At 39.1% G+C, this 20,512-nt stretch overlaps 2 protein-coding genes across 2 annotated transcripts in view; both read right to left on the minus strand.

Moving 5' to 3' along the window:
* The window catches only part of LOC105389662, a 74,252-nt gene extending 65,443 nt beyond the window's left edge, over positions 1–8,809 (minus strand). The window contains exon 1 of the mRNA XM_048626800.1: positions 8,553–8,809. Coding sequence (XP_048482757.1) covers positions 8,553–8,628 — 76 coding nt within the window. The 5' untranslated portion in view covers positions 8,629–8,809. The remainder of the gene's footprint in view (positions 1–8,552) is intronic.
* Positions 8,810–15,819: 7,010 nt separating this feature from the next.
* Positions 15,820–19,467, minus strand: LOC105389652. Its single transcript, XM_011560804.3, has 3 exons — positions 19,288–19,467; positions 18,554–18,689; positions 15,820–16,723 (listed from the first exon to the last, which is right to left on the minus strand). Exons 1-3 carry the CDS (start codon positions 19,390–19,392, stop codon positions 16,614–16,616), a joined length of 351 nt encoding a protein of 116 aa, XP_011559106.3. The 5' UTR covers positions 19,393–19,467; the 3' UTR covers positions 15,820–16,613.
* Between the last annotated feature and the right edge of the window lie 1,045 nt (positions 19,468–20,512).

Genomic DNA, 20,512 nt, shown 5'->3' on the forward strand with positions numbered 1-20,512 from the left:
TTTACTTTGTGAAATAAAGAATTTAATAATAATAACATTTTTATACCCGCTTCTTCTCTGGCCCCAACACATTTACAGGATGATAAATCACCTTCACTTTGTATACTTAGAGCAATATTAACCATTAGCTCGGGTTTATGATAAACGACGCGAGCTTTTCAACGTATTCTGTGTTTAACATCCACCTGATAGAAAATGTACATTTTAAAATACACGAGTATAACAGTCTTTGTTGTATGTAACTTGTAGAGGTAAAAGGCAACATGAAGAAATCTATACATTATAAAAAAAGGTGTCTTTGTGGGAAAGGCCTTTGTCCAGCAGTGGATGATTATTGGTGGTTGATAATGATTCGATCATAAGTAAACGATCTTCTTCTTAGCGTATCAGTTATATAAGTTAGGATAAGTAGCTATAGATATCTTTACCTACCTACCTGTGTTGCTATATGTATGTATGCGGTGTGACATTAGTAATAAATCAGTCAACCATTAGCCTCTGTGTTTCACTGACGTTACACTGGCGACGAGCGGAAGTGGACATCTTGTTTTCGGCGTGTGTGATATTTAATCGTTCGATAAAATGCCAATCGGCAAAATAGAAGCCTTTGACCTAGGGTCGAAACAGTGGTTATCGTACGTGCGGCGGGTAAATCAGTTTATTTTGCTTAACGAAATAAAGGATGAACTAAAAGTGCCGATGCTAATCACGGTCGTCGGCGAGGCCACGTATTCACTGATGTGTGACCTCTGCTCACCGGTGGATCCTGAGAAGAAGACGTTCGACGAGCTGGTAAGTCTCTGAGCACTTGGAGCCGAAGCGGTCCGAAATAGCGGAGCGCCACGTCTTCAGACTGCGGCGCCAGCGCCCCGGCGAGCCACTGATGGACTACCTACAGAGTCTCAAGCACCTTGCTTCCACCTGCAACTTTAAAACTAACCTGGAAGAAAACTTAAGAGACCAATTTGTGTCGAGCCTGGTGAGCGAGGCAATGAGATCTCGGATCTTCGCGGAAACAACAATCAAATATAAAGAGGCGGTGGAACTGGCTCTGGCGCTGGAGGCTGCAGAGAAACACGCGGAGGTGAGCGGCAGCGTGGCGGCTGCGACGACCTCAGGTGGCGGCGGCGGCGGCGGCGAGGCAGGCGAGGGTCTGCACCAGGCGAGCGCGAGGCGCGGCGGCGGCGGCGGCGGCGGCGGCAGCGGGGGCGCCTCCCGGCCGCGCTGGCCAGGCCGCGCGGCCCCCGGGGGCGGCGACGGCGGCGGGCCCAGGGCCCAGGCCGCAATGCAGTGCTGGCGATGTGGCAAGCCACATCGGCCGGATAGATGCAAATTTGTGCATTATAATTGTGATCAGTGTAATCAGAGGGGTCACCTATAAGTGATGTGTAAACAAGTAAATAACAGTGATAATAGATGGGCCGGGCGGCACCATTTCGTCAATGAGGAGTCGGACGAGGACATGTTTAACATCGCGGTCGTAGCGCAAGGTAATAAACCTTATTTTATAAAAGTACTGATAGACAATTGTGAGATAGAATGTGAGATTGATACGGGCAGTAGAATATCAGCAATCAGTGAGGACTTTTATAAACGGGTATTTTATCACCACCCACTAAAATCGGATAATTTAATGTTACGCTCCTATTCTGGTTCACCAATCGAGTCACTCGGTTATATTAACGTAGACGTTACCTTGGGGGTTGAAAAGGCTAAGGGCTTATCACTATACGTGATAAAAAATGGTAACCGTCCCTTACTAGGCAGGGATTGGATGCGGGCACTCAAAGTTAATCAGATAAACTTTAATGAAATAACTGAGACCTCATTAGTGAACCAGTTACGGGCGGAGTTTCCTGAGGTGTTTACAGATAAGTTGGGTACATGTAAACAAACCATTCGATTACAGCTGAGTGACGCGGAGGGCGTGTACGTGCGCGCGCGGCCCGTGCCGCTGGCGCTGCGGGCGCGCGTGGAGGCCGAGCTGCAGCGGCTGCAGGCCGACGGCTCGGTGTACCGCGTCCACCACTCAGACTATGGCACCCCCATCGTACCGGTCGTCAAGGAGAATGGCGAGGTACGAATATGCGGTGATTATAAGATCACAATTAACCCTAAATTAAAGAGGGACTTTTACCCTTTACCTCGCATTGAGGAATTATTTGCTAATTTGAGCGGGGGGGAAAAATTTTCAAAGATAGATTTGAAACATGCCTATGAACAGTGTATTTTATCTGAAGACTCTCAGCCGTACACGGCTATCACGACGCACATGGGTACATTTGCCTACCGCCGTACCCCGTACGGGTTATCGTGCATTCCAGAAAAATTCCAAAAGTTAATGGAAGAGACACTACGAGGGGTGCCTGGTACTGTAGTATTTTTAGATGACATTTGCTGTACGGGTGCTAATGAAAAAGAGCATATAAGTAATCTCAGGGCTGTACTCGAACGGTTACGTAACATGGGACTCACTATTAAACTAAGTAAATGTGAATTTATGAAAGATGAGGTCAAATACTTGGGCTTTATAATAGATAAGGATGGCTTGAGGCCTGATCCAGCGAAATTAGAGGCCATTTCCAGTGCGCCACGACCTGAAGATGTATCGCAATTAAAAAGTTTTTTAGGGATGTTAAATTATTATGGAAAATTCATTCCTAACCTGAGTAGCTTACTTCATCCATTACATAATTTGTTAAGAAAGGAAGCGAGCTGGAAATGGGACTCATTATGTGATAAGGCTTTTTTAGAGGCGAAACAGGCTTTGCTGAGTGAACGTGTACTAGCCCACTACGAGGAGGGGCGGGCCGTGGTGCTGTCGGTGGACAGCAGCGCGTACGGGCTGGGCGGCGTGCTGGCGCACCGCTACGAGGACGGCTCGGAGCGCCCCGTTAGCTGCGTGTCGCGCACGCTCAGCCCGGCCGAACGTAATTATAGTCAGCTCGACAAGGAAGCACTAGCTATATTTTACGGAATTACCAAACACCATCAGTACCTATTTGGCCGTCGATTCATTTTACGAACGGACCATCAGCCATTGAGTTACATTTTTGGGGCTAAAGGGGGTATTCCTCAGACGGCAGCTAGTCGCCTTCAGAGGTGGGCAGCTCGTTTAGCTGCGTATGATTTTACAGTCGAATTTGTTAGATCGGCGGACAATGGCCCGGCCGACGCATTATCGCGTTTACCGTTACCTCAGCAAGGTCGTGTAAAGGACGTTGTTAACTATGTAAACTTGATTGAGGAGTCATTGCCTATAAGTTTCCATGACATTGCTAAAGAGACAAAGAAAGATGTGTTGCTAAGTAAAATCTATGGTTATGTTTTATTTGGTTGGCCGTCGAACACCACTTGCGAGGAAGAAAAACCATATTTTGCGCGTAAACATGAGCTAACAATTGACTTAGGTTGTCTAATTTATAAGTACAGAATAGTGATACCGGGCACTTTACATAAAAAGATTTTAGAAGAAATTCATGAGGGCCACTTGGGTATAAATAAAATGAAAAATTTATCACGAAATTATGTTTATTGGTCTACTTTAGATCGAGATATAGAAGATATTTGTAAAATGTGCAGCGCGTGCCGCGCGGTCCGCGACGCGCCCCCGCGCGCCCCGCTGCACCCCTGGGAGTTCCCACTCAACCCGTGGCAAAGAGTTCATGCGGATTTCGGGGAATGTGGAGGTAAAAAGTACCTAATAATAGTGGATGCACACTCCAAATGGATTGAAGCCATTATGATGCGTAGTACAGATTCGCGATCGACAATAGCCGCATTCAGATCAGTCTTTGCATCACAGGGTTTACCCTCGCAATTGGTGACCGATAATGGCCCGCCGTTCTTTAGTTTAGAGTTTAAGGAATTTTGTGAAAAGAATTGCATTCAACATGTAACGTCAGCTCCTTATAGGCCGCAAGGTAACGGGGCGGCAGAGAATGCCGTAAAAACAATAAAAAAATGTTTAAAACGGGCTTTACATGAGGGGGAGGACGTTGCTACCGCTTTATCAAAATTTCTTTTGCAATACCGTAACTGTCCCCATGCAACGACGGGGGTGGCCCCGGCGGTCGCGTTGATGGGGCGGCGCCTGCGCTCGCGGCTGGTCGCGCTGCGCCCCGACGTGGCGGCCGCGGTGCAGCGCGCGCAGCGGCGCCAGCAGCAGCACGCGCCGGGCTCCCCGCGCCCCGCGCTGCGCCCGGGGGACACCGTGCTGGCCAGGGATTACTCCGCGCGGGGGGGGGAAGTGGACGGAAGGGAAGCTAGTCGAACAAACCGGACCAGTTTCGTACAAAGTTGACGTAGGTCGAGAGGTACAATGGCGGAGACATTCGGATCAGCTGATTCCAGTAAATAGAAACCGATATTCATTAACGCGGGCTAATGCTAATGTAGTTGCCAATGACTCGGTAGAAGTTGATAAGGATGCTGACGTTACATTTGAGGATGCGTCAGAGGGTGAAGGGGACACGGCGGCGGCTGACCATAATAGCCCGGTCGGTGGCAGTAACAGTAAACAAGTGACGTCATCGCCTCAGCATCAGCTGTTGCCCTCCGACATGTCGGCCCGAGCGTTGCGCGCTCTCAATAGGGCTCAACGAGTTAATAAGAATAATAACTAAGTACCTACCAACTTAAAACAGAAATAACTTCATTTGTTTACGTTGTTATGATGTAGTGTGTTAAATTGTTAATGCGTGTCTGCCGAGTAAGTAATTATTATAGGATGTTAATATAAGTAACTGTGAACTTCTTAGGGTGTAAATTCTTTAGTACATAATTCTTTAGTAGGTATGTACATTATTCTTTGAATACTATGTAGTATTATCTAGTTGTGTTTTTTTAGTAAGCATGTCATTTGAGAGGGGAAGATGTTAGGATAAGTAGCTATAGATATCTTTACCTACCTACCTGTGTTGCTATATGTATGTATGCGGTGTGACATTAGTAATAAATCAGTCAACCATTAGCCTCTGTGTTTCACTGACGTTACAATATATATAGTGACAAAGACTAGTAAAGTAAGCTAGTATACTGGGGTTTGTCACCATCGTGGGTGAAAAGATTGGTCAGACAGATATAAGCGTCATGTCACTGCTGACTATTTATTTATTTAATCCTTTCTACACACAAATATAAAAATAAGTGTACAAAGGGTAGACTTAATGCTACAAGCATCTTCTACCAGTCAACCCACAGGAGGTGCATGAAAATTTTATTTATAGCGCGTACATTAGAAGCTATGGCGTTCTAGTATAGCCTAGAGCCCCAAGTAAGTCCAATTATATCTCTCCCTACGGATTATATAATTATTTCGTTTCTATGTCTGTTGAGAACGTTATCACGTCATGTAGGTAGAGTATACGCTACCGTAGTATTATTTACTGTTTGGCTGCACTCATAGAACTATCATTTTCCATGACAGGTATCGACAAACACGTAGCATTTTGACGACAATGCCGCAACGTTTACCTGCCTTCAAAAAGGTTTGTTTCCTCTGTACATATAAAACGACTCACGTTCCTTGGTTTTGTTTGGTTCTGTTGATATATTATATTATTTACTCGAAGTTATTATTATTATTATTATTAAATTCTTTATTGCACATAAAATTATTTTTACATAGGCGAACTTAATGCTAAAAGCATTCTCTTCCAGTTAACCTTGGGCGTTGAAGTTATACTGGTTTTCAAATTGTTACATCTTTATTTTGACTAGCTGTTGCCCGCGAGTTTCGTTTCGCCTTAAAAGGGTTTTTCCTCTCCCCTTCCCATACCCTCCGCTGCCCTCCTACTCCAACAATAAAGTGTAATCCAAAATATTCTATGAGTATGAGACCGCATGATTTCACACACATCTCATTTCAATCACAATGCCATAATAAAATTATGACGAATCGCGATATACTCATGTTTATCTACATGTATAACGAACCCGTGCAGCGGCAACTATTGCAATCGAAGTTAAAAATCACAGTCGATAAAACAGTGAAACGTCATCGAGAACGGAGCAGCATTCTCTGCTATTGTCACATTGACAAAGCCGACACATCGCCCAGACAAATGTGCCCCGGGCTCACTACGCCAGCTGCGTCTACGAGTAGTGTGCACACAGCTTAACGCGACAATTTGATAAAACGCTTGTAAACTGTAAACTGTCTGCTCTCAACTACATGGTATCTAGTGTCCATTTGTTGTAATTATTTGTCATAGATGCAACTTAGATTAACAATACATGTACGAACTAGATGAAGTGTCAGTGCAAAATAAACTTCTCGACAAATAACACCCCATTCCCGTGGGATTTATAATATTTATTTCACTTTAACTCTACCCCCGCCATTAATATACTAACCTTAGTCTCTTTGTGTAAGGTCACCATATTGGCTAATCTATGTACAGTACTGTAATTATATCGATTGCTACTATGAGTACACTTAGATAATTATATGAGCTATACATACATAAAGTGGAGGCCACTAGTGGTCAATCAAAGGGTCACATTTCACATAACATTATGTATGTGGTTTGAAGAAGGTCAGGCGATCTGAATCATATCATGTGTCAAACGCCACATTACGCAGGTGTAGAGTATCATTAAATTAACATTGACTACCGAATGGTGTAGTGGTTAGTGATCCCGACTGCTATGCCGCAGGTCCCGGGTTCAATTCCATGCTGGGGATGATGACCGTGTGTGAGATGTCCCCACATATTAGATAGATAGATAATTCTTTATTGCACACACAAATAGAAATTACACAAGGAAATGTACAACATAGACGGTACAAATGGCGGCCTTATTTCTAAGAGTAATTTCTTCCAGACTCCCTCGGAGGAGAAAAACAATACAAGAAAAGGGTAAAGTGCAAAAAATTACAAACAAAACATAATATACAAGGAGAAAAATTACAAATGTACCTAATATATACCTAGTTATTATAATAATATTACATAACATGCCGAAACATAAGTTTATTATTATTATTATTACATTTTATTATGTCCAACTGTACTGAATAATCATTTATGAAAATCTATGTTACCCAAGAAAATCTGACTCTTATTAATTGAGATCACAGACTCGTGTAGACTAGTTGTAATTGCTACGAAAATTATGATATCTGACGGTTCTGAGAAACAAGTAGAGTCTAATTAAAATTAAATTATGTGTTAGTTGGACCAGTTACTGTTATTGAAAGTTTAATTTACATAATTGAAATTTCATGGAATTTTACAAATTAGTCTTTACAGAGAGAGATGAGGCAATATGTTTTATTAAAATGTCATTGTAGGAGACTGTAGACTTGGTGAAGTCCAATGTAGAATACGTATACCTAATTAATATTGAATAGGTTATTTCCCAGGGTTCATATTTTGTCACCATAACATCATAAAAATAAGCCTATAATCATGACGACTGAATGGTGTAGTGGTTAGTGACCCTGACTGCAATGCCAAAGCTCCCGGGTTCGATATCCGGCCGGGCAGACATTTGTTTGAAGACATCTATGCAATTATCTGTGTAGACATACGTATCAGCTGTCCGATACCCATATTACAGGCTCTGTCTTGCTTGGGGTCGGATGGCTGAGTGTGAGATGTCCCCAGATATTGTTATAGAGATAGAGAAAGTGGTCGATTTATAATCGACTTTCTTTAGGAATGCTACATCACACTGTCCTTATCCTTGCTTTCATTTATCACCAGTTACTTGTCAAAGGTCGTCGGTCAAGAGGACCGACGGCATATACATATACTACGCTAAGCAAAATTCATAAAAAAGTTGTTCGGAATGAACCCCTTTTAGTATACCACTTTTGTAAGCTGTACTGTGTACAATGTACCACTTCGTCACCTATACACAGGTGTAAATAAATGTTTCTAAAGCAAATCGTAAGATCAAGCTTCTACCTTGCTTCCTTTTGACAGTGATGGAAAAGGATGGATCGGAGAAAAGCCGGTCGTTGCTTATGGTTTAAAAAAGCGCTTACTTACGAAAGGTTCTAAATGAAAATATTGCAATGTAACGCGTTAAACTTAATTTAAGTAACGTTAAGTTTAAGTTACGCTTTCTACATACATAAAATTTATGTTAGTTTAAACTAGTGTATGGACTATTAAATTAGTATGAGGTATCTTACATTAGACCAACGATAAATTGTTCTAAGATAAACTTATAAAATGTGTATTTGTGAATAGCTGTATTTTTTAAAATGTAATGATTATCGTTGGAGTGAAATAAATGCTATTGTGTACTGCATATAGTTACTACTATTTCACGAACTTACTTTCGAGTATTAAGTGAGCAGTAGCTTTTTGTACAGTTGCCTTTAGATAGTACATACTAATTAATGTGAAATTGACTGTGGTCGCTGAATCCGAACCAAGTATGTCCCATCGAGCTTAGTTAGATCAAATCTCGGCAGTCCATTCTGCCGTCCTTACACAACCAAGCCACAACAAAGCTTCCGCCTTTGTTCACCTATCAATAGTCGACTGCCCAACAAATCGAATACAGAAACTAAAATATTTATTAATAGTACTGACCCATTTTCGCCGCCGGGTTGCCAAGCGCCGTAGCGAAGAGGCATACTAGGAGGAAACATGACATCTTCCAGTACATTTTAAACAAATCACTCACTTCAATACACTACACTAATCAACTACGCTTTGAGCATTTTTGGTTTGCGTCCGCGTAATTAGGTTTGCAACCACATGTTTTTTTTTCACTGTGTTGTGCCCGCGTGGCTACGAGACGTGCGCGTAGCGGCTGCGGCGTAGGCGACTGCCTCTGGCGACGGCGACCGGCCGACTGGCTTGCTACAAAGCCCCGCTACGCTAAAGCCTGGCAGTTTGATATTGATTCGCTTTCACGATATTTTTGGACTTTTTACGTGTTGCGTTTGTACTATTCGATTTCTAATTAGTATTTTTTTCATTTGACATTCCAATTTTAATTGTGGGAGGTTAATTTGCGATCCAAATTAGATTGTCCACTGAATTACGGCTTTTAATTTATTCCCGCCAAATTGAATATAGCAATCTGCTGTAATGAATGCAAATTAAATGAAAGATTATTGTTTAATGCCTCTAACTAACGGAAACAGCGTTTGACTTTTGGAATTCATAATTATTTTAATCATTTTCAATCGTTTTAAGTATTTTATATTATTGATTCTGTTACAACGTTCTAAATAAGGTTTCTAAATAACGAATTAAGAACTGTCTGATATCATTTTGAGAAGGGATATTCTAAGATTATTTTCATTCTTTATTTAAATGACACATAAAATGGTCGCAATTTTTGTTCATTTGCATCTTATGTTCCTGATTGTGATGTTCATGTTAAAAACGTTTTATTTAGAAAATGAAAATTTTACAAAGTCATGCACAAAAAAGTTATTTAGAATAACACCCCTTAGTCTCCTCTTTCGGCTAACAATACCCATTTTTAACACCCTGTATAGAAATACATTTGATAGCCGGTTTTTCACCCCTATTCAAAATAATATTATATGGCCATATATTATATGGCTGTCATCGTCGCAACGCCCTAAACTTTCATATTCACTTGTTCCTCTTTTGATGCATAAATGCAAGAAACATTGCATACATGCATGCACTTATAGATAAAATTGCCGTAAAAAAGTCTGCTTTTATTTATGTGGGTGGAGTGAGAGAAAAGTTGTAAAGTATTATTTTAAACATTTCTACGAGTACTTTTAAGTAAAGTTTTGAGTTGGGGGGTTGTAAAATTATTATACTTATGACTTATAATTTTAGCAAGCTGGTTTCATTAGAAATCGGATAAACTACAAAAAAAAATTATGATACATATAATGTAAATTTCCTATAAAAATGCTTTTTGTGTAATAAGCTCATGATTTTCACCATGGAGTATCAGTTTTATTTTATTTCCCATGAAGTGGACGGCTCATTGTCCCTGGCTCTAGCAGAAGGGTCGATTCTATCCCATAAAATGTATTCATGCGTTTTATGAGTTCCCAAAAGTATGTTTCATTAAAAAGTTTTTTGTATAGGCCATTCATTTATCATCTTTCATAGAAACCCTTGAGCCTAGAGTTTATTCGTAAGGGAAGTTATAAGGGCTTTTCCGTGAGTTTCATGTCATAGAACGTATTTCCATAGGGTTTACTATGTAAACTTACCCTCCCATCCACTACTAGATAGTGTCTGTTGTACTATACTTATTTTAAAAAATCTAACAATTTTAAAACGAATATTACCATAAAAAAATATAACCAAATATGCGATATTTATAAAGAGACCCTCAAATTGCACTGGTGTGCAGTAGTGCAGTCTAGATAAGTTTTTATGGTGAGGCCCTATAGGCTCCTCTAAGAATGCCTCGTTTATACTTATTTCTAGAAATTACTAAATATTATTTTTCCTCAGCCTTTGGTAAAGTAATCTATCAGCACTTTATCTACTGGAAACTACCAGTGAACACGCAATGCTTTCAAATTGATTACGAGCAATAGATGCGATCAGGATTACATGCAATATAAATTATAGGAATGATTTTTAACTTGCCTAGTATATGATGACCCGAGTTCGATTCCTGTTGGATAATATATACACTGACAGCTATTATAATCATGGATAAGTTTCACTTACAAAATACCAACACCAAATGGCCTAATTTTTTTAAAACAATGGAAAATATCAATAAATTGTTTACGTTTTTACAGTAGTTAATAATATTCTAATGCGCTGTTAAATGAACTTTCCTTTTTCGTTTAAGAGTATTTTTTTGCTATTTTCACTGGAACTTTTTCATCGTCGCGAGTGTATTATTAAGTAATGGTTAATAAACAAGACAATGTTCCGATCACATCTGCGCCATACTTGTGAAAAAATGACAGGAAAGTAACTTGTAAATCTTAAGCACGTGCTAAGGCGAGCCTCTCACTCTGCGCTAAATTGACGCGTAAAATTGAAGCCTTAAGCACGTTCGAAATTAGTAGGCCTTCGAAGTCGTGCTCAATCGAAAAAGGGCGTGCTATTACGTAAAAGTTATTGATTCATAAGAATAGGAAAGCTATAGATCGCATCCAGTGGAGTGCTTTGGTAGAGGCCTACGTCTAGCAGTGGACTGCTATAGGCTGATGATGATGATGATGATATTGATTCATAAATTGTTAACATAATCATTGGTTGGGTGTGGAAATTGAGGAAGGACGACGACAGAGTGTTGTAGGTTCTGGTACTCTTTCTGAGTAGCCCATTTTTAGCAGTGGACAGAATCATCAGAGCTACGCAACCCAGTACAGATGACCTAGCACGTGCTCTCGCTCTCGTGCGATGTGAGTGAGTGCGACGCAAAACCTTTGTCACGTACTAGGCCTTCAGGATTACTTAATAATTATATTGAGTCAGAGTCCATTCCGGATCCTAGGTACCTACTTAAATGTTATTCCCATGTTTAAACAGTATTTTTACTTAAAAATATGGATAATTGTATAAAGATACAGTTGATGCATATATTAATCACGGAAGCTCATTTCATGCATCCCTAAAAAGGTATAAAAATACCTGTAATGTATTTATGTCTTCGGTAAGATTAAACATCACATCGTGGAATCATTCGCTACGCAGTCGACCCGCCGCGCAGATGACGGCAGAATATAAAATTTTACTATCACTGCAAAGCGGTATTTCATAGCGTACGCTAGAATATAAGAGTGAGTTTTTTTTTTCGTTTATATATCACGTAGCGAGTTAAGCGGTATTACATTAGCTCGCAGTGAGATGTTGAAAGTTAGCCGTGACCCGCATTCAAGCGGGTTAGATAGCCTTATGTGGAAGGTAATAGGGGAGATTATCCGGCAGCGGAGTAATATTATGAAGGTGACCGAAATATTTTTATGAGGCTGCCTATGTTCGTTATTTTGTTACCAAATACGGTTATTGTGATTCCATTTATTCTTTCCAAAAGTCGTACAACAAAAATTGTTGAGAATGATCCTCTGTGTCTCCCCATTTCAGTTTATTATATCACTTTATTATAGAACTAGGCCAGCGTGGTGGACTAGGCCTAAACCCTTCCTTCATTGGAAGGAGACCCGTTCCCCAGCAGTGGGGACGTGATGGGTCGTGATGATATCTTTTGCAACACCCTGCATAAGTACCTAACCGCACTACTGAATATACCTACAGATACCTGATTCAAATACCCATCTCTCTTATAAGTCAGAGGTTACATTTAATGAGAAGTGTTAGATTTTGTAAAGCTTGAGCCGCATACTTATTGTTCCTCGATGAACACAACTCTATTATATTCTATTCTATTCTCTGTGGGGGTGTAAGTACCTGCATCTGGCTCTCTCTACCTGTGTGCATATCCCCAAGGTCTAAACTGCCTTCCTAAGCTTGGACCATGGTCCCACCACGCTGGTTCACTGCGGGTTGGTGCGTTCACATATCTGATGTACTAGATATAGATATGCAGGTTTCCTCACGATGTTTTCCTTCACCGTAAGAGCCATGGTATATTGTACTTAAATTAAAATAACCAGCGCCGGGATTCGAACCCGCATCTCTTCATCACGACCCATTACGTCCCCACTGCTGGGGCACGGGTCTCCTTCCAGTGAAGGAAGGGTTTAGGCCTAGTCCACCACGCTGGCCAAGTGCGGGTTGGTGGACCCCAACACAAGCAAGCTTGTGCTGAGAGAGTTGTCGGGTAAGTGGGCAACCCGACTGTCAGATGTTTTCAAGCCGCCCGAAGGCCTCTGACTAGGCTTAACGACTGCTGCCGAAGCAGCAACCGGGACCCACGGCTTAACGTGCCGTCCGAAGCACGGAAGCGTCCAGAAAAGCACCACTTGAAATTGGTCACCCATCCAATGGCTGACCGTGTCAGTTGTTGCTTAACCTCAGCGATCAGTTACGATCACTGAGGCCCGCTCGACTACGGACGCTTCACTTGCGTGAGAACAAAGCCACCGCTCCACAACATTCATCATCATTTTATCATCCATCATTTTAACACCTTTTGTGTACAATGCCCTAAAATTTTAAACACAAGAAGCCTTAATTTTATTTTAAACAAGATTAAGTTTTCTAAAAATTATTCAAAAGGAAACATTTATTTGGAGCCGTTTCGGTATTTTAAGCTCCGCTTTTGTTTAAATTGTAATCTAGATGGACACAATGGGTCACACCTTTTTTCCTTTCAATCCACACCATTTCACACTTATAAAAATAAATAAAATATATGTAGTATTTCGACGACGTCATGGCATTTCAAAAGGTAAACGAACCATGAATTTATCTCTATTTCCAACAGCGAAACTAGGTAGTTTAGATTCATATTCACTTTTTAGCAGTCAGTTATTTCTACCTCTAGTTGTGACAAAACCATTCAGACAAAAATAGATTATTAAGTTCTTACTGTGCTACCTCAAAAAACTTTAAACACTGTTTAACTAGTGTTTAAAACGAAATTAGACAGATTTTGTAGGCATTTGACAGCGCTAAACTTCTGTTAAATACTGTCAAAGTTTTTGTGGTAAGGCCCTTATTGTCTTGATGTTCTCACTTGTAAAGAAGGTGCTGAGGCGCAACATTTTCCACGCCAATTATTATAGAATTTCTTCGAATCTTCTAACTTTAAACATAAAATCAAGTGACTAATAATGTATGAATGAAAATAAAATAAGATTCACAAAAAAGGTAAGTATACAATTTTACCTACTTGACGAAAATAAGCAGGTAAGGTTCACTTAATGAGGAATTTCTTTGCCTTTATGCTTTGATATAATATACATGGTTATCAAATCCTTTATGTGATGAACAACAAAAAATGTAAATACATGATAACGAGTGATTCAAAGATAGGCATTTTCCACGTTTAAATTTTAATTTACTAAAAAATTGTGTGGTTACGAAACACACTACGAGCAATGAAAAAGTTCCGCCCATAAAATGCCGACACCAAATTAATATCCCATATTTTTAAAACAGTGGGGGTAGCTGCCGGTCGTTGGATGTAGTTGTTGAAACTGGTAGTTAATAGTCATAACTATGTCAAAATTTGCTAAATGACCTCTTCTGGCACTGGTGCCTATGAACTTAAAAGAAGGGGTCAAGCTTAGATTACTTAAACCTTTTGGCAAATGAATAAACGTTTTTGTATTTACATTTTATGTATTGTTTTTATATAGCAGACGGCAGCTTTTTCGTTTAGGAGTAATGTAGTATGCCACTGGAACTTTTTCATTGCTTGCGAGTGTAGCTACACAGAGAGAACACGTTTCAGCAAAAGGATTCTTTCGCTTCACAAATATTATACTGATCCGAATGGCCGTCTCGACCGACCCGATTTCGTATAACAATTGGAATTTTCGCAACGTCCTGTATAAAGCTAGCTTCTTAATAAAGTTGTAAAGCATAAAAGTCCAATACATGACCTCAGCGTAATACGGGCTTACTGTGAGTGAATTTAAATAATAGTAGGAACGTATTGAGTATCTGCCAACCGGAGTATCGGATTTACATTTGTTCGTTCGCCTTTGGAAATGTTCCAGAAAATTCCACCAAGTGATGAATTATAACGGGCAAATGGAACATTTTGTCGTATTTTTTTGCTGACCGTGCTTCTATAGAGCCTAAGCCAGCCGTGCTATTTCGAAGGTTCGTGAATTCCGGCCGACAGTTTTGTAGGAGTAGGCTATAATATTTGTTTCTCTTTTTAGGGTTTCGTAGCCGGTTAGAAAAAAAAATAACTCATAGGGTGAGGCTCCATTGGTGCGGATGCGCGTCGTCGCATAGGAAGGCATAACAGCGACGGCGCAACGCATCTATGGGGCCTTACCCGTACTCAAGCGTTCATTATAGTTTTATTTTTATACAAATACTTACATCGTGTAATTATGAATACATTGGCACACCCGTTTAAGAATAACTTAGCCACATACTAATACACAAAAACACACACACATGAAACTTACAAAACACAACTTCTTATTACGAGAAAAAAAATAACGAATACCAAAACCTTTCCGCTATCCGGTAATGGAGTCCTAAACGGTCGAACTTCCTGATATTACAAATGTCCCATCAAAGGATATTTCTATTGCACCCAAGCGTACATTAGGACTGGAATATTATTGGACTGGATCTTAGATAAACAATAAACGAAGAAGATCGAGTGTCCGTGCAAAATAAACATCTCAATCTATAACACCCCACTTCTACCGCTGAGCTCTCACTTTTGAATTAGTGGTGTCAGATGATTTGTGACCTTATTCATTGCTACAATGGTTGTCATTAGGTTGACTTTTAAAACTGTTGGAAAGTAAACAAAACGCGAACAGTTTTGACTTTGTTGTTGTATGTGACACACCATCTTGTAAGTACATTGTTAATCTAAGACTGGGATGGAGATCAAAGAATACACCCTTATCGTATGGAACCTTCATATTGAGGTCTTTGAGAGTTCAAGCCATTTGTATTAGAGAGAGGCCGACATATTTAATGTGACAAGGTAACTTTTTTAACCCTTGAAGGTAGGCATGTATACTAGTATACAGGGTATTGTAAAAACGGTTAGTAAGTAAGCCGAAAGGATTAAAAGTTTAAAGACTTTTGAAAATTCAAAAAATATAACCCCTTTCAGCATAATGCCACTTTTGCAATATTTTATATTTATTGCAAAACCAACAGCGTAAGTAGTGCAATGTCTTAGGTGGTAATAATTTATCAGTTAGGCCAACAACAGGTTTCTTCGTAGAACTCAATATAAAAATGTAGCAAGCTAACGTTAAGTTTACACTTTTTAGACACAATAATTTCCTTCTTACTCATCATCAGCTTTCTATTATCGTAATCGAGATTTATCCTGGCTACCTTGGCCAGCATTCGAAACATTTAAAAACCCAGAGACTATTTCTAAACGTCTTTTATGAATTGTAATTTAAGACACAATTAATTCGATTCAACTTTGGGTAACTGTGTTCCAATTCCAACATTACCAGAATCAGAAATCACTGTTCGATAACCGACATTTATTTTCTCTTACTGGATAATATTACTCGGTAACTTCGCTAGTCATTGAATATAAAATGTCCCTATTCCCGTTACCTATCCATTCCATAACTTTCAAAGTATATTTTACGCAACGGGCTCTTTGCCTGCGTTATGTAAAATGCTATTGGAATACCCCACTTTGATCTCAACAATTTGATTGAGATATTCAGGTCTATTGCAAATATTTGAGGCTCCCAAGATTGAATCGAGATGTCTGGAGATATTGAAATTGCTTCGTAAAAATTAAAGTGATTTTCAACAAAACCTCTAGTGCTTACTATAAAAGATTATTTGAATAAAGAAAGTTCTGTTCTTTTAAAGAATTTTTATCTTTATCTTATAAAGAATATTGAAATTTCCATTAAATTCGTTTGGTATAGTATGCGATTGGTACGATGCGCTCATGCAAGCAATATTGACTGAAAAGTCTGAATAGGGCACAAGTATTGTAAATTCTTGCATTGTCATCAACACCAAAGGCGCACGATTTCCGAAAAAACAATCAGTGGTCGTTATACATATAAAAGCTCGAAAATAAGAGATATTTTAATAAAATTAATTGTTATTATTCTGTTGAGGTTTTTGTCTGCGTCGGTATTTTATTCGACGAGGGTAGTTTGTTGCGTGACGTGTCTTCTTGGCTTCATCTTTTTTATTTTCTGTGTCTGAAAAAAAAGATTTAAGTATAATTAATTTCCTCATGTAGAGATGTCGAAATTAAATTTACCAAGACAAATTCTAAGAAAAACGGTCTTAGCCGACTAAACAGGATGTCTAAAACTTTATAATATTATTGACACTAACTACTTATATAACTATTGTAAATACATGCTATACTAACACGATATTACGAGATTTGCGTAACAGGAGACACCATAATACTAGAGTATGCTTAGATTATACAAAAATGTTATTCAAACATACAACATAACACTATATTATGAAACTCGTGCTCATAACTTGAGTCACATAACAGGGGTCACTATAGCTTACAAAAAAAAACATTTCAGTGGCCTTTGGCAGCAAAATAGCCGTCTGTCTTCCTATGTGTAATATGTGTATGGGATAAAGATAGTTGATGAACATTGTTTTCAGTGATATTCATTAGACGTTATAATTATAAGTAGGTATATTTGTTTACTTTATTATACTATACATCGTTATAAAAAGCATAATTAAAGACAGAAAAAACCGTATGCATACCATCACAACAGATTCTAAATACCTACATTATTATTAATTCAGTAAACGTTATTTACAACATCGATATTTTTTTTAAAACATGACTATTGACTAATGCTAACTTCATTACAAGCTGAAACGTTATCACGTAACTTTGCGAAAATATTTACAGTTTGGTGTTTGGTCAGTCTTGATAACGGGATTATAAACAAACTAAAAGTGAATTCACTACGCATAGAATACAGAACAACTCCAGAAATGACGCAAAAAAGTTAATCCTACTATAGGTATTAATTATAATAAAAGTATATCGCACGTTTTTTACAACCGAATTTAAGGCCCAATTTCTCTATTCGTCTTATCCACATGCGAGTCTTAAGTTCTCTTAAATTGAAGTTATTTTAGCTTGAAAACGAAAAGGGGGCTAAAAATTTGACACTAATTTTGCTTTTGATTTCTTGGAGCACCTCTGTTCTAGGGTTATTCTGTATACCAGTTTGAATCTGCGTACATAATACCTCTTAGGGCTTTAAACAAGGCACAACTCGCTTGCGTCTGGCGACCAGTATAGGCTGTTCCTTACTAGCCCGAGCCTTTTCGTCCTCATCCACCTTACTATGAAGGATACTCAACATATCCAACGACTCCTCACTGACTTTATTGTTATCCTCCGGGGGATCCCACGCGTCAAACAAGAAGGGCCATAACGGATAGTCCTCATCGGGCTCAATACCTTTTGGGAAAATGTTTCAATTACGGTAATTTTATTCCACTATTGGCTGGATGACAAATTCTGTTTACATGCGAAAACAGTGTCTTCACTTTTCTATAAACTCGATGTGATAGGAAATACCAAACACAACTATGTACGTAGGTATAATAATCGTCTATGAGGCTCAATCCTTAAATCACTATGCAGTACCTAACTGTGTCAAGACAGTTTATAATGTGTTTCCAAAAAAAATTTACACTTCCTAAGCACCTGGGGGTTACTTTATATGACGAAAAACAAGTTTTTATGTCGTTTTATTAATTATACAAGCCGATTGCATGACAGCTCTCGTTCGTTTGTATTTAGTCAGTATAAAAATATAACCCTCCTGTTCTTAACAAATTGATCTGAAATGTTACATAATCGCCTAAGCTCCAATTTCGCCATAGTCGGTTAAATCGTAACCAGGTATTGATGATCAATTATACGTCATGTCCACACTCAATTCTTGACCGACGTGTCAAAAGTCAACCACTAATACCTGGTTATGCTCTAACCGACTATGGAGAAATTGTCACTAAGCAAACAGTTGATTGTTTACCTCCAATTTTCTCCCGGTTCCTCCGCCAGGGTCTGCGGCCTATCACGTCCTGGCCGCTGCTGAAGGGCCGGATGCCGTGCCGCAGCGTGCCCACCGCCGAGCTCGTCAGGTCTTTCACCACGAGGGTGAATATGCTCTGAGGAATATAGGTATAAGGAGTGAGTCTTTCGTAGATGCACATCGGAAGGTCACAGAGCTCTTCATTCTGAACAACTTTTGTTATAATGAATTTGGGATATCACTTTCATTGGACTGTGTAAAATCCGGGGAAGAAAATTTCTTCCACGGTTAAATATCAAACGGTTAAATATTTAATATTTAAACTAGCCAAGAATAGAGAGCGCTGCGAAGAGCTGACGGCCAACCTCCAATGATGGAGAGGCACTACAAGAAGAAGAGGATATCACGAAAATTTCACTTACAAAAGACTCACATATGTATAAGTTGTTCAGAATATAGAGTTCTGAGGCCTACTTTCGGATGTGCACCTACGAAAGACTCACCCTGTATCTTCGACATTCAGTCAAATAATTTTATTATTAATAGGTATGGCCACGCACTTTTAGAATGCGTGAAACAGCCGTTAGTTATTTTCATCAAAACAAGTTAAAACACAAAAAAATAACATTGTTTACTATAAAGACATTATTTTAATTGGCACATAACAAATTTAGTTTAAAAAAATATATAACATAAAATTAACATATTGTAAAATACCTAATCAAGTCACTTACTCCAAGTTTTTTCGGTACATCCGTCATCGTATCAACAAAGCCACCGGTCGCACTATTAAACACTAAAATTGCGGTAAACATGAAAAGTTTAACTTTAAAATTCATTATAATTAACTCTATTTCTCGCACTAGGTCATACGCTAGTCGGTAACGGATGTAAACTGAAAATAAAACCAGAAACCGGCACTCACTTCATATAGCCACTTACTTTCAATTCAATTCTAAAACAATGGCTAGAATCAAAACATGACTTTAAAATAGTACCAATTGTTTGTTTACTCAATTAATAACATTACATCATTTTTGAAATGGTATTCTAATAATTGTGGCTTTAACAATATCAAATAAATGTGGTGTTTGGTGATAGGTGATACCTTCTATTATATTATTATTGAGGCCTGTATTGTGTTACATTTAACATCGTGGAAAAATACGTGCAGCAATTTTATTCAGCTAAAACTTTCCGCTCTTGAGGAAAGTGAAAAGAAAATAATGGCGTCGGATGAGGCTCGAATTTGAAAGTTATATGTAGAGGTATATTCGGTGAATAGTTCCACCGTCTGTCGTAGCACTAGTGTTTCGTCACAATTATTTATTTTTTCTCTAGGTATGTGTTTCGTTCGCTTATGCCTTCGTCAAAGGCGAAATTTATACTGAATCACCCCACAGCCCACACCGAGGAAGTAAAAGAGTGAGTTTAATGTGTTCGTGGTTTATAATGGGAACAATAATTTATAGTAAAAATCACCCAAGGAGCGAGCGCCTCAAAAATATCTCTTTAATTAATTACTTATGCAAAAACTTCTTCTTTTCTACTACTCTGTGGGGTTGTAAGTACCTGCACCTGATTATCTCGAATAGAACTTTTGTGCATATCCCCAAGGTCTCAACTGCCTTCCTAAGCTTGGACCATTTCCCACGTGGGTTCACATATCTAGATGTGCTAAATCTAGATATGCAGGTTTCCTCACGATGTATTTCTTCACCGTTAGAGCAATAGTATACGTTATACTTAAATTCCAAAGAGCTCATTACATGTCAGCGTCGGGATTTGAACCCTGGCGTGAGAAGCGGGCGCTTACCTGACTGAACTACCACCACCGCTCTTTTTTTTCATAGGTTATAAGCCCCACTTCTGCCTCAGCGTGAAGATTTCATGATGCATCGAACTTCTGTTAGGTAATTTAAGTTTGAATATCAGTCGCAGTCGATAATCAGATAATAT

Source organism: Plutella xylostella, chromosome 17, assembly GCF_932276165.1.
Source record: "Plutella xylostella chromosome 17, ilPluXylo3.1, whole genome shotgun sequence".
NCBI lineage: Eukaryota > Metazoa > Arthropoda > Insecta > Lepidoptera > Plutellidae > Plutella > Plutella xylostella.